The sequence below is a fragment of the Neoarius graeffei genome, chromosome 16, assembly GCF_027579695.1.
Source record: "Neoarius graeffei isolate fNeoGra1 chromosome 16, fNeoGra1.pri, whole genome shotgun sequence".
Classification (NCBI taxonomy): Eukaryota; Metazoa; Chordata; class Actinopteri; order Siluriformes; family Ariidae; genus Neoarius; species Neoarius graeffei.
In genome coordinates this window covers 61413620-61439160 of record NC_083584.1, presented here as the reverse complement: position 1 = coordinate 61439160, position 25541 = coordinate 61413620, and the positions used below count along the sequence as shown (strand labels likewise).

The 25541-nt window shown below is 40.9% G+C and overlaps 1 protein-coding gene across 1 annotated transcript in view; it reads left to right on the top strand.

Annotated features, from left to right (window-relative positions):
- Positions 1–659: 659 nt before the first annotated feature.
- Positions 660–25541, top strand: part of cwf19l2 (CWF19 like cell cycle control factor 2) — a 51813-nt gene continuing 26931 nt past the window's right edge. Inside the window, exons 1-9 of the mRNA XM_060943319.1 lie at positions 660–752; positions 12476–12586; positions 14312–14434; positions 14744–14851; positions 17451–17573; positions 18406–18499; positions 20172–20287; positions 20569–21128; positions 25385–25496. Coding sequence (XP_060799302.1) covers positions 660–752; positions 12476–12586; positions 14312–14434; positions 14744–14851; positions 17451–17573; positions 18406–18499; positions 20172–20287; positions 20569–21128; positions 25385–25496 — 1440 coding nt within the window. The remainder of the gene's footprint in view (positions 753–12475; positions 12587–14311; positions 14435–14743; positions 14852–17450; positions 17574–18405; positions 18500–20171; positions 20288–20568; positions 21129–25384; positions 25497–25541) is intronic.

Genomic DNA, 25541 nt, shown 5'->3' with positions numbered 1-25541 from the left:
TGGGGGCGGTACAGTGATGTAGTGGCTAGCACTGTCACCTCACAGCAAGAAGGTCCGGGTTCGAGCCCCGTGGCCGGCGAGGGCCTTTCTGTGTGGAGTTTGCATGTTCTCCCCGTGTCCGCGTGGGTTTCCTCCGGGTGCTCTGGTTTCCCCCACAGTCCAAAGACATGCAGGTTAGGTTAACTGGTGACTCTAAATTGAGTGTAGGTGTGAATGTGAGTGTGAATGGTTGTCTGTGTCTATGTGTCAGCCCTGTGATGACCTGGCGACTTGTCCAGGGTGTACCCCGCCTTTCGCCCGTAGTCAGCTGGGATAGGCTCCAGCTTGCCTGCGACCCTGTAGAACAGGATAAAGCAGCTACAGATAATGGATGGATAAATCTAATTTGGAAAAAAAAAAACAACCCACCCCAAATTATTCAAAATTGTTGCCTACTGTTATCAAAAAAGTACTAATTGTGTTTACTTTGCTTTTTCCATGACATATAGATTATTTATCATTTGTTTTCATATTGAAATATGGTCCAGTTTTATCCTTAAATTGATACCTGGTTTGTATTTTTGTGTTTTTGTTCGTATTGGGAAAGATTACACGATGTTTTTACGACACTGCACCGCACCGTGTTTGCGGCACCTCGCGTCTCATTTTCCGGCAGTGTCATGGCGGCTTACACGGGTGGGTTTGAAAGCGCAGGTAGCATCGAGGAGAAAAGAGAATTAAAGCGCAAAGCTCGTGAGGAAATCCTCCGAAAGGTAAACTTGAATTTATAACAGGTTTAATACATATGTTTTGTTATAATTAAGATTTATTACACGCAGAAACCCGAGCTTTCATGAAAAAGTAAATCTCGCTTGAACGGCTAATGTTTTTAGCAGAATGTAAATTGCTAATTACTCTATATACAAGTGTCCTGTGTGGAATTAATAATAATAATAATAATAATAATCTCCCCATATTCTAAATAAGTGTATTACTCAATAGGGTTTTTAGTAATAAGTTGTGCGTGCATTCTATGTAGTGCACAATGTATCCAATAATGAGTCATTTGAGATTCCTTTTTTGCTTCCTGTGTAAATGCAGTATTAAACTAATGATCATTAGTGTGTGTTATTAGTAGCATCACAGAGCCTACAGAAGTGATGGGAACTCCGACTCTTGAGTGAGTCAGATCATTTGATTCGGCTCACCAATATGAATCGACTCTTTCATTTCCTAAATGGCTTTTTGTCATTTTTCCTGTTTTGTAAACTGGACAGTTTGGGATATTTTGAGCAGCGATTGTTCATATAACTGACATTGTTTCACTAGAATTAAAGTAACATTACTTGGCATTCCATGCTACAAAATATTGTAAATGATGGCTTTGCTGAATACACTTGACAGGGTTCCCCTGGGTTCTGAAAAATATTCTCCTCCACTTTTTTCCTTGAAAAATCAAATCCAATAAGTACTTTTTCTTAGTCTGTATTTTTTCTTAGTTACCAACTAAAAGAGGATTTACTACAGATTTATACAACCAAACTGGCGCGGTTCAAATATTTGTGTAGATCCAGCTCGGCCTCTCCATTACAGATAAAATTTGGGCTCCACTCCAGACTCTAATGGATGCCTATGGAATCAATTTTGTGCCAAAATGTTCATACAATACTTTTGAAATATCGAACAAAAACGACAAATCAAAATACAAAAAAACAAAAAGTCAATTTTTTTAGACTGGCAAACAAATTATTTGTGTAATCGTGCAAAATATCAGTCTATTACTCTTCAGAAACCTTTTATTTTTGTTCCGCGTCTTTCTCAGTTTTGTTTGACGTAATTTATTTTGGTTGCGATTCCAGCTTTCTCGTTTGCGCTCCCTGACATTTTGCTTGCAGTTTTGGCACAAACTTCACGTGTGGGTGGGCTGTCCAGGAATGCATTCCCATTGGCTAACTTGTGTTTGACTGACAGCTACGCTCAGCCATTCCCTACTCGGGTTCTGGCGGACTGTTTGACGAGTGACCGATCCATTGACGGTAAACAAGGATCGAGTGGACTTCAGTGGTGACTATTGGCCCTTTTCCACTACCCTTTTTCAGCTCACTTCAGCTCACTTCAGCCCGACACGGCTCGCGTTTCGACTACCAAAAACCAGCACGACTCAGCTCGTTTCAGCCCTGCTTAGCCCCTAAAACTCGCACCGTTTTGGAGTGGGGCTGAAGCGAGCCAAGCCGTGCCGACTGAGGCTGGGGGCGTGAGCAGACACTCCCCTGTGCACTGATTGGTGAGGAGGCGTGTCCTCACATGCCCACACACGCCCCGCGAGCGCGCTGGGATCTGTAAACACCGCAAACCCGGAAGAAGAAGAATTACGAATTACGAGAATTTCTGAAGCCTTATGCGCCTCGCCTCATCTATACGCTCTTGCCAGTATCTGTTGGCGTTGTCGGTGACAACAAGCCACAGAACCAAGACCAGCAACACTAACGACTCCATGTCATCCATGTTTATTGTTTACTATTCGGGTCGTGAGACTACTGCTTAAAAGCTCACTGAATCAGTGACATACAGAGCATCGTGGACGAGTTCGCGGAGCGCAAGGCTCGCCGTATGCCCTTCAAATAATGCGCGCAGTAGGCTATTGATGTTTTATTATGAGCCATGTACAGTATGTCACCTAATGTTTTTTTGTTTCTGAGTTACATGTTCGTTTGAAGGACTTAATGTACAAAATAACATAGTTGCACCCCGTAGTGTTGAAATTGGTAAACCCAGTGCATTCAGTGAGGTTTGCACCGCCCTCCTTTTATTTCTGACTCTTCCTGTCACCACTCTGAGCGCTCATTCGTATGCCCTTCAAATAATGTGCGCAGTATAGGCTATTGATGTTTTATTATGAGCCATGTACAGTATCCTAATGTTTTTTGTTTCTGAGTTACATGTTCGTTTGAAGGACTTGATGTACTAAATAACATAGTTGCACCCGGTAGTGTTGAAATTGGTAAACACCGCAGTTGCTGACATTTTGTAGCCTAAAATGATGTTATGATAAGCTTTAATAAAGTGCCCGGTCATTTGCCCCGCCCCCGGCCCGGCTCTGACTTGTTCTGCCACTGTCACTGATGTCACTGTTTGCGCTGCTTAACGACATCACGTGACGTCCACCCACTTTCGCTAACTCCACCCAATGTGTCCACCCACTTCCAGCCAGCACGGTTCAGCGCGGTTGTAGTCGAAATGCAACTCCAACAGCCCCGCTCAGCTCGACTCAGCACGGCACGGCTCAGCCGCGTTTGTAGTGGAAAAGCGGCATAAGATACTGAATTAATTCAACAAAGTGTAAATTCAATATCATAGTTGCCACTGAAGTCCACTCGATCCTTGTTTACCATCACGAAAATCAATGTTTGCCGGGAAATCCAAATGCCAAGTTTTTTCAGAGGCGGACCAATTCGCCTCAAATGGCCTGATTTCAACTGAATTTTTCTGGTATTGTGCAAGGTAAAAAAATTGCACAAAATGTAACAGATATTTGACCAAAGTTTATTATAAAATGGGAGAATTACACTGATCTCGCTCCTGAATTTACCCAAGATGTGCCCTTTTTAAGGTTATTTTAGCATGGAATTATTCAAAAGAGGTATTAGGACTCCCTTTAGCCTTTACTTCAACACAAAACTTGATTTGCAATTGAACAGAGTCGAGAATACACTGGGAACAACCAACAGTGAAGGGCTGTCTGGGCTTGTATTTTTTATTTTTTTTTCAGGGAGATTGGCATCGATAGGTTGGGGAGGTTATATCTAAATTTACAAGATAATATTATCACCCACATGCATTCAAAGGTCATGACATCTTTTTTACTGATTTCTGCACTGCTCTTTTAAATTTATGGAGTTTATTTCTATTTCCTTATTATTATCAACACCCATAATGTCTGAGGAAACTGAGGCATGTGTCAGTTGACTTAAATAATCGCTAGTAAAATGAATCATCAGTTTAATGAAAAATGTATAATTTCTCACTCGCACGTCTCTCCTTTAGCACCACAAAGATACCAGTTCTAACCTACGTTATTATATTACAACGTTCAAAATCCCAGATGACATCCAAGTCAGTTGCTTTCTATTAATCTCTTAGTTTTTTTTTGAAGGCGAAAATACCCAGGGGCTATAGCCCTGAAACATAGCTTCCTTCGGTCGCTTCCCTAATGTAGATTAGAACCGGTGTCTTTGTGGCGCTAAAGGAGCGATATGTGAGTGAGAAATTATACGTTTTTATTAAACTGATGATTCATTTTACTTGTGATTATTTAAGTCAATTGAAATGCCTCAGTTTCCTCAGACATTATGGATGATGATGATGATGATGATGATGATAAGGAAACAGAAACTGAATGAACTCCATAAATTTTAAAAAGAACAGTGCAGAAATCAGTAATAAAGATGTCAAAGATTATCTTGTGAAGTTGGAGCAGCCTTTTTTTAACCGACCCCTGTATTCCTGGGTTTCACGTGACGTCACATCCGCCTCATTAGTTATTCAGAACTTCAGCTGGTGGTCGACCAAAGCTCAGTCGACAAAGCGTTTGTACGGAGAAGGTGCATTACTCGCATGAAAAATGCCTTACGCTTGCGTTGTTTTAGGTTGTTTGAATCGATCAAACCGTGAAACTGATAAAAGTTTCTTCAGGGTTCCCTGTGAACTAATGAAAAAGGGTGAACGAACACAGGATTTCACAAAAAGACGTCGAGAAAGGTGGCTTTCGAACCTCTCCCTGAAATCGAACGGAGCCGAGTCGAAGCACGCTCGAGTTTGCAGTGATCACTTGGTGAAAGGTTTGTATTTCCCTCTCAGCTACGTCCTTAGTGTTTTCCAAGTACTTTTCTTGCTATGTGTCGTTATTTTACGGTACTTTTTTAGTCCCGAAGCGCTAAAGTCCCCAGCTGTTTCTTTGTTCACTCCTCACAAAGTCCATATGCATGAAGGTTGCGACAAAATTCTTCCCCAGCCGTACAGTTACAATGCGCCGTGATCACTTCTCCGTCCTGTTTAACTAAGATCCAGGTCTTTAAAGGGGTTTCTGATGATCTTTGTGAATGATTTAGCTGATAGATAAGAGCCAACACAAGTCAGAATCAAGCCAACTGTTGTTTGTTTACACTTCAACTTGCAGCGCTTCATTGTAAAGAAAAGCTTAAAAAAAAAACCCCATACTTACACAGGCAAAAGCAATACAGGATTCATTCAGCAGCAACTTGATCCCGAGGTCCTTTACCCAAACACATACGAAAAAGCTGTAAGCCTCCATACTCTTCCACGCTTTCATCTGTTTTGCGGTGTAGAAGGACGTCTGCAACACCAGATAGTTCGAGATGTCGGGGAACTCGACTGAAGGGTCGTTTTCAAGATCGTATGACAAAATCCTTCTTTCCCAGACTGTAGGGGTCGATTCCATTGCACATAGCGATCTTCTGAATATATCTAAAGCCAGCAGTGGCCTCTAGATTACGAGCGTACTCTGATAAGTTATCGCTAGTTGTTTGCACTTCGGCAGCCGTTTAGACCACCAGCTATTTCACTTCTGGTAAAACCGCTAAGGAAAGTCACATGACTGAAACCCAGCAATTACTGACACTGTCTGATGTGCACGGGGACAGTCGGGGCTCTGAGTGTGCCTCCCCCATGACTGTTTCGGCCCTTAAATCATCTTTGGTGCTTGAAGCTCTAATTTTCCCCAATAAACCTGACTTCATACAGTACATCTTCAAGCTATCCTCCCTGTCATGCTGCTGCCTCACGCACGCAGCCAAGAATCAAACTGTTCTCTCTAACAAATAGCTCGGATTTTTTGAAAGAGGTTTCCACAGAAGCATTTTGATTAAATTACCCTGCAGGGGTAACGGCGTTGCCTGTATCTTCCAAAAATGGCTTGTGTATCATGTAATGATGCTGAGGGTTCACCTAAATGAATCGACTCTATTTTTAAATACGTTTCTGAGTGGATAGTATCTCCATCCTTGACTATGCACTCAGAAACGTATTTAAAAATAATAACTCTCTGAAATATATATTTTTATTCCCATTTATTCTGCATAAATGGGAATAAAAATATAATTTTCGAGAGTTGAAATCGACCGCAAAGTTGGCATTCGAGCTGCCCCGCTGAGCCAGCCAGCCAGCCCTGAGTGCACGACGTCACTGCGGTAACCGGTTTTAAGGCCGAGGCCTTTTACAGCTATAGACCAAAGTCATATAAATAAAACTTTACGGTGAAAGTAAGAAATACCGTTACGGACTTGCTCAACTAAGACTGATTTGACTTCACTGATTGTGGGTTGACTCTCATTAAAACAGGATAGGTGTTATAACTTATGCAACATACATGTACATGCATGCATTTTCACTGATAAAACGTAAAAGGCTAATTAAATAATCAGATTAAATAACCTTATACCGGTAACTTAAACACACAATACAAGTTACATGTATTAATCTAAATGCAGGTAAACAACGTGTTTTTATTGTTTTGTATCCAAATGAGAGTCCTTTCTTACCCGTCTGTGTTCTCGCTTCTTGTGGCCGATTTGTTTTGAAACAATCTGACTTTCAGTTGTTCGTTCAGTTCTCTGTTCATTCACTTCTTCCACATAAGGGTGAGATATTGCTGCTGAGGTAAGCATATCCAGCAGAGAAATCAGACGGCTGGTCCACTCATTCTCCATACTGAGTACTCCGCCATTACTGCTCGGCTCAGGCAATTACTAAAACCCGGGACAGAACGTCACTGGTTTTAGCAACAACCGCGGGGAGGTCACTGCCCGAGCAATAATATGTCACGTCCCATTCCGTCACGGGTTTTACCAACAACCCTTGGTTCACGCTCCAGGAGGACTGGTGCAACTGAACTTACCTTCCTTTTCTTATAGTTTTCTTTTCCCTTTATTGTTGGTACTGCACCCTCTTTCAGTCCGGGCTTATAGCCAACGCTCCTCAACAGATCAGTAAAGTACGAGTCTTCAGTAAAATGTGCAGAGCAGAGGAGAGACCACTTCGTAGGTGCCAAATGTGCCCGTGAACTTCTCGCAAAACGCGTCCAAATCTTTGCAGTTTGAACATTCTTGAGCCATGAATGCAACATAAATCCACTTTCTGTCATGTTGCTGCACCCGCCAGCAACACATGTACGTGGCATGGTGATAAATTAGCTCAAAATGGAGGATCAGAGTTGCTCTGTGTTTTAGTATAGCGGAAATGGCGATGAGACCGATAGACTTCCTGCTGTGACGTCACACGTGTCAAGGTCATTCACTCAGACCGCTACCTATATGAATCATTTTAATTGTAAAAATTACTATATTAGATTTATTGTTAACGCTGAAAACTATTCCTGTGCCATTCTTGAGGTCTCAAGGCATTTATAAACGAAAAGTGAGGCCATGGTTCTCCGTATCTCCTTTAAGAACTGAATCAAAGAACTGATTCAAAGAGCCGACTCTTTCGTGAACAGCTCGTACTTGTGATGTGTCGTTTACACACTTTTTTTTTTTTTAAATCTTAGTGATGTGCTGTTATCTCCCTTCCAGCTGTGTTAGCTTTACACACTCACACAAACACCAGTGATGAGAATGAATGTGACGTCATGTACTTCCAACAACACACACGCACAACAAGCAGACTAGCTCTGTGCTTGGTCAACACAAACCAGAAATTCAGACGCATTTATCTTCCTCAGTGTGACGTTTTTGAGTGAAATGACTTTTTTTTTTTTAATATATATAAACAGTGCTCAGTGTAAATGAGTACACCCCCTTTGAAAAGTAACATTTTAAACAATACCTCAATGAACATAAACAATTTCCAAAATGTTGACAAGACAAAGTTTAATATAACATCTGTTTAACTTACAACCCCGATTCCAAAAAAGTTGGGACAAAGTACAAATTGTAAATAAAAAACGGAATGCAATGATGTGGAAGTTTCAAAATTCCATATTTTATTCAGAATAGAACATAGATGACATATCAAATGTTTAAACTGAGAAAATGTATCATTTAAAGAGAAAAATTAGGTGATTTTAAATTTCATGACAACACCACATCTCAAAAAAGTTGGGACAAGGCCATGTTTCCCACTGTGAGACATCCCCTTTTCTCTTTACAACAGTCTGTAAACGTCTGGGGACTGAGGAGACAAGTTGCTCAAGTTTAGGGATAGGAATGTTAACCCATTCTTGTCTAATGTAGGATTCTAGTTGCTCAACTGTCTTAGGTCTTTTTTGTTGTATCTTCCGTTTTATGATGCGCCAAATGTTTTCTATGGGTGAAAGATCTGGACTGCAGGCTGGCCAGTTCAGTACCCGGACCCTTCTTCTACGCAGCCATGATGCTGTAATTGATGCAGTATGTGGTTTGGCATTGTCATGTTGGAAAATGCAAGGTCTTCCCTGAAAGAGACGTCGTCTGGATGGGAGCATATGTTGCTCTAGAACCTGGATATACCTTTCAGCATTGATGGTGTCTTTCCAGATGTGTAAGCTGCCCATGCCACACGCACTAATGCAACCCCATACCATCAGAGATGCAGGCTTCTGAACTGAGCGCTGATAACAACTTGGGTCGTCCTTCTCCTCTTTAGTCCGAATGACACGGCGTCCCTGATTTCCATAAAGAACTTCAAATTTTGATTCGTCTGACCACAGAACAGTTTTCCACTTTGCCACAGTCCATTTTAAATGAGCCTTGGCCCAGAGAAGACGTCTGCGCTTCTGGATCATGTTTAGATACGGCTTCTTCTTTGAACTATAGAGTTTTAGCTGGCAACGGCGGATGGCACGGTGAATTGCGTTCACAGATAATGTTCTCTGGAAATATTCCTGAGCCCATTTTGTGATTTCCAATACAGAAGCATGCCTGTATGTGATGCAGTGCCGTCTAAGGGCCCGAAGATCACGGGCACCCAGTATGGTTTTCCGGCCTTGACCCTTACGCACAGAGATTCTTCCAGATTCTCTGAATCTTTTGATGATATTATGCACTGTAGATGATGATATGTTCAAACTCTTTGCAATTTTACACTGTCGAACTCCTTTCTGATATTGCTCCACTATTTGTCGGCACAGAATTAGGGGGATCGGTGATCCTCTTCCCATCTTTACTTCTGAGAGCCGCTGCCACTCCAAGATGCTCTTTTTATACCCAGTCATGTTAATGACCTATTGCCAATTGACCTAATGAGTTGCAATTTGGTCCTCCAGCTGTTCCTTTTTTGTACCTTTAACTTTTCCAGCCTCTTATTGCCCCTGTCCCAACTTTTTTGAGATGTGTTGCTGTCATGAAATTTCAAATGAGCCAATATTTGGCATGAAATTTCAAAATGTCTCACTTTCGACATTTGATATGTTGTCTATGTTCTATTGTGAATACAATATCAGTTTTTGAGATTTGTAAATTATTGCATTCCGTTTTGATTTACAATTTGTACTTTGTCCCAACTTTTTTGGAATCAGGGTTGTATAACATGAAAAAGTAAGGTTAATAATATAACTTGGATTACACATTTTTCAGTTTTACTCAAATTAGGGTGTGGAAAAATGAGTACACCCCACAACAAAAACTACTACATCTAGTACTTTGTATGGCCTCCATGATTTTTAATGACAGCACCAAGTCTTTTAGGCATGGAATGAACAAGTTGGAGACATTTTGCAACATCAATCTTTTTCCATTCTTCAACAACGACCTCTTTTAGTGACTGGATGCTGGATGGAGAGTGATGCTCAACCTGTCTCTTCAGAATTCCCCATAGGTGTTTGATTGGGTTCAGATCAGGAGACGTACTTGGCCACTGAATCACTTTCACCCTGTTCTTCTTCAGAAATCCAACAGTGGCCTTAGATGTGTGTTTAGTCATGTTGGAAAAGTGCACGACGACCAAAGGCACGGAGTGATGGTAGCATCTTCTCTTTCAGTATAGAGCAATACATCTGTGAATTCATGATGCCATCAATGAAATGCAGCTCCCCGACACCAGCAGCACTCATGCAGCCCCACATAAGGACACTGCCACCACCATGTTTCACTGTAGGCACCAGGCAGTTTTCTTTGTATTCCTCACCTTTGCGACGCCATACAGTTTTGAAGCCATCAGTTCCAAAAACATTCATCTTGGTCTCGTCACTCCAGAGTATAGAGTCCCAGTAGTCTTCATCTTTGTCAGCATGGGCCCTGGCAAACTCTAGGCGGGCTTTTTTGTGCCTGGGCTTTAGGAGAGGCTTCTTTCGTGGACGGCATCCATGCATGCCATTCCTCTGCAGTGTACGCCGTATTGTGTCACGGGAAATAGTCACCCCAGTTTGGCTTTCTACTTCTTTAGATAACTGCAGTGAACTTGCATGCCGATTTTCTTCAGCCCTTCTCATCAGAAGACGCTCCTGTCGAGGCGTTAACTTCCGTGGACGACCTGGACGTCTTTGTGAGATGGTTGCAGTCCCATCTTTCTTAAATTTTTGCACCACTTTTGCTACAGTATTCTGACTGATAAGTAAAGCTTTGCTGATCTTCTTGTAGCCTTCACCTTTGTGGTGGAAAGAAATTATTTTCTTTCTCAGGTCTTCTGTCATTTCTCTTCCATGTGGTGCGCTTGCTGACAGCATGAAATGGGAAGGGGTTTTCTTTAAGTAACACCCTTTTATAGTCCACTGTCTGCTGGATATCTGTGTAATGACTAATTAGACTCACCTACGATTGTATTCTTGTTGAATTAGACATTTGTAGTCTACAGTTTAGCTTTGCTCCAGAGACTTTCAGTGGGGTGTACTCATTTTTGCACCACCTAAATTTGAGTAAAACTGAAAAATGTGTAATCTAAGGGCGTATTCACACCTACATTGTTTGGTCCGGACCGAACGAACCAAATTTCCCTTGGTCCGGACCTTTTGGGTTGGTCTGGATACAAACCACCGAACTCTGGTCCGGACCAAACAAGCGGACCGAGACCGAGCTGCAAGGTCGGACTCGGTCCGGACCAAAGGAACTCTGGTGCGGACCTTTTGGAGGTGTGAAAGCAGACCGGACCTAATCCGACAGTTTTGCTTTTTTGTACCTCGGGAGCTTCCGTCATTTGTCGAGCATTATGGGAAACAGAGTCTTGACACTCCACCGCAAAGTGCAAACACTGTTTCGGTTGTCAAGGGAACCTTACAACAGTCGTTCAGTCATTCAGACCAGTGGTAGGCTAGACTACAGAGTACAAAAAATGAGTAGGGGGCAAACGTGGGCCGAGGAAGAAACGCGTACCCTTGTGGATATATGGGCAGATGTCCACATATCTGAGCTTTTGGAGAGAACACACAAAAATGCCGACGTGTTTGCTGTATTCAGTGAGAAAATGAAGGAGAAGGGGTTCACGCGCTCCCCAGAACAATGTCGGCTAAAAGTGAAGAAACTCCGTCAGACCTACATTCAAATCAGGGACATTCTTTCAAAAAGTGGCGGTACTAGTGTCGCAAAAAAGAAATTCATCTATTACGATGGATAAGGCGAATATCCCGACACATACCTCCTCCGTCTTGCGTGAAGAGCCAGAACTGTCACAACATGATGTGCGCTCATCAGCGCTATCCTCCGTAGCCGCCTTGCCCTTTGTCGTCGTCGTTGATAAATTACTTGTACAACAGCATAGTAATCGCACAATTGTGAAAACAGTAAAAACTGGAAAAACATACAGCTTTGATGACATTAAAAAGAATAACAGCACGGAAAGCCTCCATGACTACTTTTGAACTTAACGCTTTGTGCGCGTGTCGTCTCTGACCAATAGCTGAATGACCTCAGGGCGCGTGGCTTTGTTGACAGATTTTGGTCCGCTTACTAAAATGTACAGTGTGAAAGCGAACCGCACCAAAATGAAAAAATAAAAAAAAAACATTTGGTTCGGACCAAAGCAAGTGAACTATCGAACTGTCCTGGTCTGAATACACCCTAAGTTATATTATTAACCTTACTTTCACGTTATAAGTTAAACAGATGTTATATTAAACTTTGTCTTGTCAACATTTTGGAAATTGTTTGTGTTCATTGAGATATTGTTTAAAATGTTACTTTTCAAAGGGGGTGTACTCATTTACGCTCAGCACTGTGTGTATATATGTTTTATTTATTGGAAATTGGAGTTATATGTGGAGTCAGATCTAGACTCTCATCTCTAGAGGCCTCCTTCCAGCATCTGTATGAAAAGTGAGAGGATTTGTACGACGTCATGAACCAATTTCCGCGGTCTGAAAATTAAAAAAATTAAAAAACAAGTGTGAGCAGAAAGAGAATCTTATTGGTGAGTTGTGCCAAATGTTCTGACTCGCTGAAGAGAGCTAGAATTATTTAGAAAGTGTTGGAGCCCAGTGTGACCTCAGCAGCAGACTAAACGCACACTACGACAAAGGAAAGGCTTCAGGAGCCTGTTTAAAACGAAACCTTTATCATCCCCTCTCTCTCTCTAGGCCAAGCGTCAGTATGAGGAAGCCGAGTGGAGAGAGCAGCAGAGGAAGGCTCGCGGTGAAGACACCTGGATGCTCCCAGATGTTGAGCAGCGGCTGCAGCAGATCAGTGAGGTGTGTGTGTGTGTGTGTTATGAATGTAATAACATACTAAAGTACTGCTGATTAACTAGTCAACGGTAATGCTCCTAACAGTGTCATTCTAACAGTTTATATAATACTCTTAGTGCTCTTGAATCTGATTGGTCAGAAGGTGTTGATGAATTTTCCATCACGGCAGCTCTGACAGTAGTGCAGGTTTCTAACTATGAAAAATGTCGTTGAAATATTGTAAAAAATTCTGGATCTACATAAGTGGACAACCAGTATTTATTTCTTTATTTTATTTATTTATTTTTTCCTTAGCAGAATTTTCTTAGCGTTCTGCCCGCCCCTCTCCACTGAAGCTAGAGCTGTGCAATATATCGTATTTTTATCACGATATCGATATTGGTGTCAAACGATATCAAAATTAATAATATCGATATGAAACGATTTTTTGTCATTTGTCGAAAGGGACGTGCACAATATTTCTATAATGGCAATAAAACAACAATAACATTGACGTGACAGTAAGGTAAAACGAACCCTTCTGTCCCCTAAGGCACACCGTAGCCTTGCATCCATTCTACTCCCGCGATATCTCCGCAACAGTAAAAAATCAGTTCTTCTGTTTTCATACGTGTCGGGTGATTTGATATATTGATTTGTTAATATGTTGTTTGATTTGCTTGCTAATAGTTATAATAATACAATTAACATATATTTACGTCATATTTTTGGATGTGGGACTGGGTAATGTAAAAATGGCATCTACGGAAGAAAACAAGCACAACAATATTAGCACATATCCAGCTTGCTAGCTGTGTTAGATGTGTTAAACCGTGTGGATTTAAGTGGAATAATTGCGAGTCGTCCTGTGGTCAAGGCAGCGTTTTAAGGTAAGGCAATTTGGTTATTAATGTTGCCCGCCGCGGCATGTTTACTTGGGTTCATTTGATTTTGACTTGTGCATCTGCAGCTAGCATCATGCTTTGAAGTAGGTTCTGCTAAGGACGGGTTTATTGCGCGATGTAGACGGACTCAGATGTAATTACATTGTTTTTAAAATTCCGTGCGCTTAAAACGGTGTCCCCCTGCTAATCATGTAGCCCTAATCATGTGTTGCTTTTACTTTTCCTAATGGCGAGTGAAATATCTCTGCAAATGGTATTTCAATGCTGACATGCCAAAAAGATAGCGGAGTCCACATTTGGAAGATGAAGGAAGAGAAGCCTATTTTCATGTATGTTAATTCTTAAGGACTTGTCTCTATATTGTGCGTGTTTAATGTTGGTGTCTTAACAACACACAAGCTTACGTTGTAGTGTGTGTGTGTGAGAGAGAGATTTTATCCTTGGCTGGCTACGAGCCAGTGTGGACATTACGCAGTAATCACTGGTAATACCAGCGCTGGCTCCATCCTCTGTGATCGGAAATGTTGAGTGAGGAGAACGTGAGCCTTGTGCAGGCTATAGGACCTATGCAAAGTACGCGCTTGCACAGTAAATAGTTTAAGTAAAAGGCGTTTCAGGGTACAACGGGAAGGGTTGACAGGTAGCCTATGAGGCCTGTACTATAAAAATGTGGCCCGGTGCCTCAGGTGTTGATGATCAGGGCTTTAAAAAAAGGTGTATAAATATCGTTTTAAAAATCGCGATATCGATATTTACTGAAAAAATCGTGATATTGATTTTTTTCCAATATCGAGCAGCCCTAACTGAAGCCCCGCCTTTCAATTACGTTGTTGTTGTTTTTCAGGACCATTCTGTGAAAAGCAAGAAAAAGAAAAAGGAGAAATCCAAAAAGAAAAAGGAGAAGAAGAAGAAAGTGAAGAAAGAGAAGTTGAAATCCCAGGGCGATCGCTCGTCCGATAGCTCTGAGGTCGGATCCGACTCGTCCAGCTTTATTCTGTCTCCTCACTGATTGATTGATTGTTTACTTGTTTTATTAGCATCTATTGTGCCTCTTTGGTAATTGGTCGTTTATATTTTTCATGTTCACCTTCAGCGTTTGTCAGCCTGCTTGTATTGTGTTTTTACTTTGCGTCCCTGGTGCTAAGTGTTTATCTGATCCACTTATGTGGTCATTGTTTAAAAACATTTTAATGTTTGTTGTTTACAAGTCTTCTTTGTCATATACCTTTGGTGTTTGTTTACATGTAAGTTGTGTTTCCATGCTGATTGTTTACAGGACTCTGATGATTGGGTGGAAGCTCCGCCCCCAACCGGAAGTGCAGAGAAAGCATGGAAGGTCGCGGACCAGGCTCAGACCACGAGTATCTCGACCAATAGTGGCCAAGTAAGTAAATCTTTGGTGTGTGTGTGTGCGCGCGTGCGCTACTTCATCCTGGTTTTCCAGAGAGCACGTGCTCTGTTCCAAACCACAAACAGTGCTCTGTTTCTTTAGTCTGCCATTTTGTGATCAAGACTGATGATGGTGAGGTGTATTTTGTTTATGTGGCCTACATAGTGAACAGAATGTGTGGATTGAGACACGCCCACAGCAAATTCACCACAGTGAGACTGTTGGTGTTTGTGATCGTTGCTGAATCTGCTGTGTAGATTAGCTTACTACGTAGTGCTCATGATAGGCTAGGGATCAGGGAGCCATTTAGGATTCCAGTCATTCCCTGTCACTTCACACAAATGCCCAAAACCTCCCCAGTGACACCTCTTCAATTTGCCTGATTTTTATTTTCGTAGTGCCTTATGATGTCAAATGTAAGAATCCAAAATTTTAGCTTCCTAGCTCGAACGTTTTTTGGGTTATGGCCCTTCAAAGTTTGGGTGCCACGCCCACTTTTGGGGTCCGGGAATTGCACACTTAATTTGCAAGCATTTTTGGAGGCCCATATTTTTTGTTCTAAGGGGGATATAGACCTGTAAATTGCTATCTATGTATTCTGGCCCTGTCTATCAGATTCTGCACCTAAAAATAGCACAGGTTTACTAACTTTATAGATATTAACCCTTTAAAAGTGGATTTTTTTAATGACACAATAATTTTTTTGACATTTTGGGGGTCCATATCTTGGAAAGTTTTTATGTTGATGGGGTTTCAACTGATTCATCATCATATTTGGGAACTCTACTGTGTACTTAGAGAGTTTCAGGGCACTCAGAGCTTTGGTGGGGGTACAGGAGGGCCCCAAATATGGCTTCGGGACAAAATTACCGTTTGGTACGCCCTACTTCAGGCCATTAGTTGGCCATGTGGGCACATGATGACTGGAATGAGCCTTTAACCCTATCAACAGACACCTTTTATCAAACTTTTAAGCCAATAAAACCTTTGATTATCCAACTCCTTCAATATAAACTAAGCATTTGTATATGGTACTGTTTTTGCATATTTTCTGAAAAATCCTAAGTCCGGAAAGTAGGTCAACTGTTGTTTTGACTGCCTGTTCATGTTTAAGGTAGTAAAAGCACACCCATATAGTGATTTTAATCTATGGGAAGATTATTTATACCCAATACCCCATTAGTTATATTGACAATTACAAGGGATAAACCCTTTCCTGGCTGTTTCACGATGCTGTTTTTTTTTTTTTTTACATTTGACACCTTTCCCTGTAGCCAACCAAACTCTGACCACTATACACTTAATAGTTAAATGCATCTTTCAAACAGGAAAGGGAAAGATGCAAACAAGGGGATGATCCCAAGAAAAACATCCAGGTTGCTTTACTACATTTGTTCTGACATCCGATCTGGAAGTTAAACCTAGACTCATCAGGTTTTTTTTTTCAAGAAAAGGGGAAGGGGCCCCTAGCCACTCATGTGGGGAAAATTAGCATATCAATTAGTAAAAAGGGGAAAATATATATAAGGGTTTATCCCTTGTAATTGTCAATATAACTAATGGGGTATTGGGTATAAATAATCTTCCCATAGATTAAAATCACTATATGGGTGTGCTTTTACTACCTTAAACATGAATAGGCAGTCAAAACAACAGTTGACCTACTTTCCAGACTTAGGATTTTTCAGAAAATATGCAAAAACAGTACCATATACAAATGCTTAGTTTATATTGAAGGAGTTGGATAATCAAAGTTTTTATTGGCTTAAAAGTTTGATAAAAGGTGTCTGTTGATAGGGTTAAAGGCTCATTCCGGTCATCATGTGCCCACATGGCCAACTAATGGCCTGAAGTAGGGCGTACCAAATGGTAATTTTGTCCCGAAGCCATATTTGGGGCCCTCCTGTACCCCCACCAAAGCTCTGAGTGCCCTGAAACTCTCTAAGTACACAGTAGAGTTCCCAGATATGATGATGAATCAGTTGAAACCCCATCAACATAAAAACTTTCCAAGATATGGACCCCCAAAATGTCAAAAAAATTGTGTCATTAAAAAAATCCACTTTTAAGGGGTTAATATCTATAAAGTTAGTAAACCTGTGCTATTTTTAGGTGCAGAATCTGATAGACAGGGCCAGAATACATAGATATAGCAATTTACAGGTCTATATCCCCCTTAGAACAAAAGATAGGGGCCTCCAAAAATGCTTGCAAATTAAGTGCGCAATTCCCGGACCCCAAAAAATGGGCGTGGCACCCAAACTTTGAAGGGCCAAAATTCAAAAACCGTTCCAGCTAGGAAGCTAAAATTTTTTGATTCTTTCTTTTGACATCATAAGGCACTAATAAAATAAATATCAGGCAAATTGAAGAGGTGTCACTGGGGAGGGTGTGTGAATTGACATGGAATGACCCATTCTCAACTTCAGCTGCAGGTTAGGGGAGTGTGAGTTTGAGAGAGAGATGAACATCAAGTGCACACTCTAAGTGTTTTTGATGCTTTCTTTATCAGTGTATTTGTCAGTGAAGTGTGTGTGTGTGTATACACTCAGATCTTTCACTCACACTCCTTGTTTAATGTTTGGCCCTTCAGCAGAGAGATGAGTGGATGACCTTTGACTTCCTGGCCCTGAAGACTACGTCAGTTGCCGAGCGACGAGCAGAGAAGGAGGTGGAGAAAGAGGCGGAGCGTGAAAAAGCACAGAGCCTTGAACAGGTGTGTGTGTGTGTGTGTTGAATGGAGGCGTGACGATTAAATCAATCCATTTCAGTCCGTGATTCAAAAATCGATTAAAATTTAATGAATGACGATTCACTAACAATACCCAATCATCCCTAGATACATAAATTTCAACAAACGGCATAATTTTGATATTAAAAATTTGATTCGGCATCCAGAGCTGTACGTGGGCGCAGCCATGTTTGTGGTTGCTATAGCAATCTCACGAGATCACACTTTGCTTTGTGAATCACATGGTGGACGACTCGGAATTCCTGAAGCCACCGGCTTTTAAAAGCCCAGTTTGGAAGCATTTCTGACTGTCTCATGACAGAAAACAAGTGTTGTGTAAGCTGTGTGAGTCTAAGTTTCCTCATCATGGCGATACCACTAACATGCAGAATCCTATTCGGCGGCACCATCCAACAGCTGAGATCGATGTGAAACCGAAGTTTCGTGAATAATCTGCGTCTAAACCTCAACGAATCGAATCTGGGACTTCTTTAAATGAGACAATGAAAATTAAAATGTTCCAAAAATGACTGAACTGTGATACGTTCATGGTTACATTCAAAGCCAGTGGAGTGACTGGAGTCTGAATAAAGAATGCAAAGGCAACACGACTTTTTTTTTTTTTATTGCTCGACATTTCTAAGCTGACGGTTAACAGAATATTGACAGTGATTTGCATCAGTTATAAAATAGAGGACAAAAAATGTGAATCGTGATTCAGATCGAATCGGAAGGTCAAAATCGTGAAAACTGAATCGTCACACCTCTAAGGTTGAAGGGTGGTGTTTAAGCCCCGCCCATCTACTATATCTTTCAGGCTGGCCTTCACAGACTGGAGCTGAATCCCTATTGGAAGAATGGAGGGAGTGGACTGCCCCCGGAGGAAGGTGCCAGTACTGCAGTTACTAAAGGTAACAAACAAACAAACACACACACACACACACACACACACCCCTTCATCTAGTTCAGGGGTTTTCAAAGTGTGGGAGAGTCAGCCCCCCTCAGAGAGCAAATAAACAACAGCGCCCCCCTCCTACAACTTTTGTTGTTGCTATACTTAATGTTCCATTCGTATTAAAAAAAAATGGTTGTTGTACACATTTTTATTTTTTTTCTTTTACACATTTTGAACATCTGCCTTTTGAAAACATCTTTTTTTACACATTTAAAACATATGAGCTTTATTAAAACATCTTTTTTTTTTACACATTTTAAACATCTGTGCTTTTTAAAACCTCTTTTTTACACATTTTAAACATCTGTGCTTTTTTAAAACATCTTTTTTACACATTTTAAACATCTGCTTTTTTAAAACCTCTTTTTTTTACACATTTTAAACATCTGTGCTTTTTAAAACCTCTTTTTTACACATTTTAAACATCTGTGCTTTTTTAAAACATCTTTTTTACACATTTTAAACATCTGTGCTTTTTTAAAACATCTTGTTTTACACTTTTTAAACATCTGCTTTTTTAAAACCTCTTTTTTTTTTACACATTTTAAACATCTGTGCTTTTTAAAACCTTTTTTAAAAAGATTTTTTAAAACCTTTTTTTACACATTTTAAACATCTGTGCTTTTTTAAAACATCTTGTTTTACACTTTTTAAACATCTGCTTTTTTAAAACATCTTGTTTTACACTTTTTAAACATCTGCTTTTTTAAAACCTTTTTTTTTACACATTTTAAACATCTGTGCTTTTTTAAAACATCTTGTTTTACACTTTTTAAACATCTGCTTTTTTAAAACCTCTTTTTTAACACATTTTAAACATCTGTGCTTTTTAAAACATCCTTTTTTACACATTTTAAACATCTGTGCTTTTTTTTAAAACATCTTGTTTTACACTTTTTAAACATCTGCTTTTTTAAAACCTCTTTTCTTAACACATTTTAAACATCTGTGCTTTTTAAAACATCCTTTTTTACACATTTTAAACATCTCATAGCATCGTTAGCTAGCACCTCTTGGCAGACAACACACTGTGGCAGTGGAGCATCTTCAGATCCAGTCCATGAAAATCCAGACTTTAAATAATCGTGGTCATGCTTCCTTCTTTTTTTTTGCTTGGCCCAGACTCTGTCTCCTCACTCACTGTAGCTTTAGGTACTAAAAATCGATCCATTTTGTCTCTGGCAAAGGCTAGCTGAAGTTTGCTAAATGTCCGCAATAGTAACTTTATTCTGGTTTATTTTTCCTCATGTTGTGCCCCCTGGCGCCCCCTAGGGGAGGCGCGCCCCACACTTTGAAAAGCCCTGCTCTAGTTGTTTTAGCATTGGGCTTCCATAATATTGGCTATACAGATAAGGCACGTTTTCACCGTTTTGTCATTTTAAATCTCCCTGTAATTTTTGCCTTTTTATGGAGTTTTGTGGGCGTGGTTAAATGTTAATCAGCTGCATTGTGAACAGGCTTGGTAATTTAAAGGTGATTTGGCGTTGATCAACATATGAGTATGAAGAAAATCAAGACTGAAATCTGGCAGGAAATTTTATTTTGCTTTCGTTGAGAGACTTTTTTTTTCTCTGCTAAGTATATTAAATATTTCTGTATCGCTCTGTCTTTCTGTCTCTCTCTCTCAGCGGGCGTGGTAGATGATGGAGGACGGAGCTGGCTCATGAAGTCATATCAGAGGATGAAGGAGCAGGCAGAGAGAGAGCAGCGCAGCCTGGATGATGTGGTGGCCGAGAGATACGGGGTACACACACACACACACGCAATCACCTTAAACATTCTCTTGTGGAACACAAGTGTAGTGAAGCTGTTCTGTTCTGCTGTGCCTCCTGATATAAACCAGTTTAGTGATCACTCATTATGTTTGACCAATCAGGTTCTATCCTGCAGGCTCCGTCCCCAGTCAGTCCTTGTCCACAGTAAACTGTGGCAGTAAAATCAGTCCGGGTTCTTCATTGTGCAAATAAAATCCTTCATGTGGGGGATTTATCGAAGTGTGTGTGTGTGTGTGTGTGTGTGTTGTAGTCCGTGGAGCAGTTTCAGAAGAGACTGAAGGAAGCCGAGGAGGCCGCCTTCTCACAGAGGAGAGACGAGAGAGACATGAGGAGGAAAGGCGAGGGAGACAGAAGGAGACAGGGGTGGAGGAGAGAAACAGACCAGGACAGAGAGAGTGACAGAGAGAGGCATAAGGAAAGACAGAGGGATATGGGTAGGGATCGGTGGCCAGAAGGAGACAGAGGACGGGACAGAGATAGAGACAGAGGGCGAGAGAAGGATCTAGAAAGACAGAAGGACATGACGAGAGACAGAAGGACAGAGACAGAACGAGGACGTTTCTTCAAACCCTCCGATTCTGATGACTTCCTGCCTCTGGGGGTGGGCTTTAGGAGGCCTGGATTGACAGCCTCCTCATCCAGTCAGAGCACAGGAAAGTTCCTAAAACCTGGAGATGATGATGATGATGATGATGTCGTCCCAGCATGGAGGAAGAGAGAAGAGAAGAAGGTTGGAGTGAATGAAAAGGAGGAGTCAGGGGCACCAAAGAGGGAGGAAGAGAGTAGGACTGTACCGGTGCAGAAGAGCAGGTAAGAAAATACACACGTGTGTGTGTGTGTGTGTGTGTGTGTGTGTGTGTGTGTGTTTGCTGTATTTATCTGGGGGGTGCGCGTGTGCTTATCTTACTGAGATGAGATCACACACAGCTGTGGGAGCTGTAGGTCACAACTGATCCATCATGCAACACAAGTGTTGTGTGTACACACACCACACACGCGCGCGCCTGATGAATTTAAACAAACATTAACATTCTCACACTGTAAATTGTTAAACAGAGCTCAGATTGACTTATAAGGAAGTGAGTCCCTCATTATCACGTCGTGTGTGTGTGTGCGCGCGCGCACTGACCTGAACTTGATTGACCTCTTTGTGCTGCATCCCAAATTAGTTTGTGTGAGAGAGAGAGAGAGATCAGATAGTTTATCCCGTTGCTGACTGATAATCTGTGTTTCAGACTGTTTTCATGAGCATGTTCATTTTTCTGTGAATTCTTTCATCACAATGGCCTATAAATAGAGCTGAGTGCAAAAGTTTACACATCCTCGTTTTCTTGCTGGAAAGCTCTTCTCAGTCTCCAAATCCTATTTGAAATCTTGAAGAGTGAAGAAGCAAAAATTCCAATGCAGAAGCTGCTCAGAGAACATTTATATTGTAGTACACTCAGAAAGCCAGGTGCAGGCGTATAATTTAGATGTTTCCCCCCACAGTTAATAACTTAACATTTGTCTAGTTGACCATTTTTAGCAGTCATGATAATGAAAGTAAGACTACGTTCAGACTGCACCCTGAAACGACCCATATCCGATTTTTTTGCCCATATGCGACCTGTATCCGATTTGTTATTGACAGTCTGAACAACACGGATCCGATTTTTTCACATGCGACCCAGGCCGCTTGGATATGTGGTCCTAATTCCGATGCATATCCGTTATTTTCACATGCGACTGCAGTCTGACCGGACAGGTCGCATTCATGCCACCTACACGTCATCAACAAGAGACAAACGTCACTATTCTGCGTTGGCTAATCCCGCCTCTTTGGTGGAAAACAACAACATTTGTACAGTTTTCAGAATTTAAATAGACTTTTATAGAATTGATCAAGCTAATGGTGGATTTGGTAGGGACCTGGATGTTGATCTGCTAGCCTGATTAAATAAAACAGTTTCTATAACTGATTTATAACTTAAACCATCCTGTATTACAAGATTATAAGATTGTTCTGGAAATTTCCAGTAATTTGACACCTTCGGTCTCATTAGTCTGCTGCCCACATTAATCAGATTATTGTGTGAGTTCCGCCGCCGCCACAAAAACCACATCGCCAGGTCTCGCCTCATCTCCATGCTTTACTTGCAAACTTGAAGAGTGCGCTTTTTTTTTTGTTTACGTATTACGTAGATGTGCTTATTACGTGTCAATTTGCGCATGCGGGACACTTTTGGGTCGTTTTCCGTTCATATTGGAGATCGCATACAAGTCTCATATAATTGGTAATGTGAACAGCCTAACAAAACAATCGGATTTCACAACAAATCGGATATGGGTCGTTTCAGATTGCAGTCTGAACGTAGTGTAATTTTAACATAAAATGCTAAATGTAATAAATTATAGGTATGCAAACATTTGCACTTGATTCTGTTTCAGCCCACAGTAAAGATTTTAGATTTTTTTTTTTAATGATAGGCTTGTAACGATATATTGTGTGACGATAAATCACGAAACAAATTTATGATGATTCGAATCAATAAAATAATCATGATTTTTGTCAGGCAGCGCAATCTTATTATTATTTTTTTTCTAGCTGTAACTGTGTTTAAATAGCAGAGGGCAAAATATAATGGTGGGAATACACGTGACTTCACTGTAGGCGGAAGTAATGCAGCTCTAATGCCACAAAAAGGCACAAAAAAACAGATCTATAATGTGAAAGAGCTGCTGTGTACAAATAGATATTTAACAAGAAATCAGAGACTTCTTTTTACAGACTGCTGAAAGTTAAAGAAAAGAGAAGCAAATGGAAGCAGTACAAATGTTCATAAGTGTTTTCTTAAGAAAAGGCCTTTTTGTTATTAACTTTTTTTTCTGTTCAGTAAAATGAATATTTTAGCTAATAGGCGGTCATATTTTACTCCAACCTTTATAAATGTGGGTAAATAATTACTGTTGGTTATTAAGAAAAGGGGGGGAAAGCTTTTTTTTTTTTTTTAATTAACCAAAATATATATTTAAGTTGATAAGAGGAAAAATATTGCTTTTTTTGGTAATACAATTTTCAAAAATATTGTGGGGGAAAATTGAATCGTGAACCTCATATTGTCACTTGCATTGAATCATGAATTGGGTAAATCCTTGCATGCTGAGGCCATTATTAAAAAATTTTCTGTTTCCGGTCTACCGGCCGGGTGAGTGCCGTTTGTGCGGTTGAAATTTTTTTTTTTTTAACGCCGGTTTTTCGACATTTTTTTGGGGGTTCGTAAATCTAAAATCGAACTTGACATTTCCGCATTCCCAGGGCTTTCTACTAAGGCTCATACTAGCCAGCCATGACAAATAAGTAGCCAGCTGGGGGGGAGTAAACACAAAATAAACTCCTGTGCACGCAGTTCCCAGGGTTAAATGTATTTTCCACAGACCATTTATTTATTCACTTTACTCAAATACAAAGTAAAATGGCAGTAAATCTTCTTTCTTTTCTTGCGTATTGCATCATGAGGCGTTCCTGGCTTGTAAATCTCTTATTTTCGGTGCATGACACATTCACGCAACTGAGCATGCTATGAATTAACAACGACAACGGTCTGCAGTGGGGCGACACAATTACACACTCAGCCAACATTTCTCCATTTGTGTATGAAAATACACTCCAACCACTCAGTTTGGCTTCATTTACAATCAACAGTGTCTTTTGATGCCAGCACGTAATTGAACGAGAGAAGACTGGTTTACCGGAGACAAAATAAGCGTCATCTCTGCTTCTGTTCCCTCCGACGGCCCCGACACACTACTGCCTCCGCCGAGTGCGCACGCACTCTGAACTGAATCAGCTCTGCGCATGTGCCGTGCGGCACAAAAAAACGGCAGCCACCATGAAGGAAGGCGATCCGGAGTTTTCAAACATTTGCTTAAGTGTGAAATCGCAAAATGGTATTCTAGCGAACAACAAAATAGTAAAGATTCAGAAAAACAAATCATTCAGTGATCATTTTAATAGTGTAATTTCATCCGAACTCGGCCTAACGCTCGATTTAGAACTACAAAAAGTCCGTGTGTCGGACATTTTAAGTACCTTTGTAAAAGTTTTGCAAATGTTGCAGTCAGCGTTTAAAATGCTAACTTAAAGTTTTTGTACAAGTTTCAGTTGATTAAACCGTCATATTTTATTAAATGTGTCTGCTTTTGTAATAAAAAAGTACTGAAAGAAAAAGCAAACACAGCACTGCGATTTCTTATCCATCCATATATATATAAAAATCCCTCCCTCCCGACTGAATTTTTTTGCTCACCCGGTGGACAGGAAACGGATTTTTTTTTTTAAGGATGGCCTGATGTAATGAATCTCATCTCATTATCTGTAGCCGCTTTATCCTTCTACAGGGTCGCAGGCAAGCTGGAGCCTATCCCAGCTGACTACGGGCGAAAGGCGGGGTACACCCTGGACAAGTCGCCAGGTCATCACAGGGCTGACACATAGACACAGACAACCATTCACACTCACATTCACACCTACGCTCAATTTAGAGTCACCAGTTAACCTAACCTGCATGTCTTTGGACTGTGGGGGAAACCGGAGCACCCGGAGGAAACCCACGCGGACACGGGGAGAACATGCAAACTCCGCACAGAAAGGCCCTCGCCGGCCCCGGGGCTCGAACCCAGGACCTTCTTGCTGTGAGGCGACAGCGCTAACCACTACACCACCGTGCAGCCCCTGATGTAATGAATTAAACGGAATATACCTGACACTTCAATTATTTAACATTAATTCATGAGATGCTTTTGCAAAGTTTTTGATTTTATTTCTCTAAATTTTATGTTTTTTAAAATTGAAAAACGCCCTTTTTTTCTCTCTCTCTCTCATATGCCATTTTAGCTTGGTACGAAAATACTAAGATTTAAAAATAAAAAGGCAGCTTTTTGGGGGTGTGGTTTAAATTGAAATATATAAATAGCTTTGCTCTGACTGGCTAAAGGAATCGGTGGTTGTGGATGGCAGAATTGGATTTTAGCGAATCAGATTGAAACTATATGTATTTGAAGGCTGTTTCTTATTATTCTTATTCCAGCTCAGAGAGTGAGGAAGAGGAGGAGGAGGAAGAAGTTGTTAAGCTCCTGACAGATGAGGAGATGAATAAACTCGGGGCCAAACTTGTCAAGGCCGAGATCATGGGGAATACGGTGAGGTGGTGTTTTCGGGCTCAAATCCCACACTGCCGTTAGAGT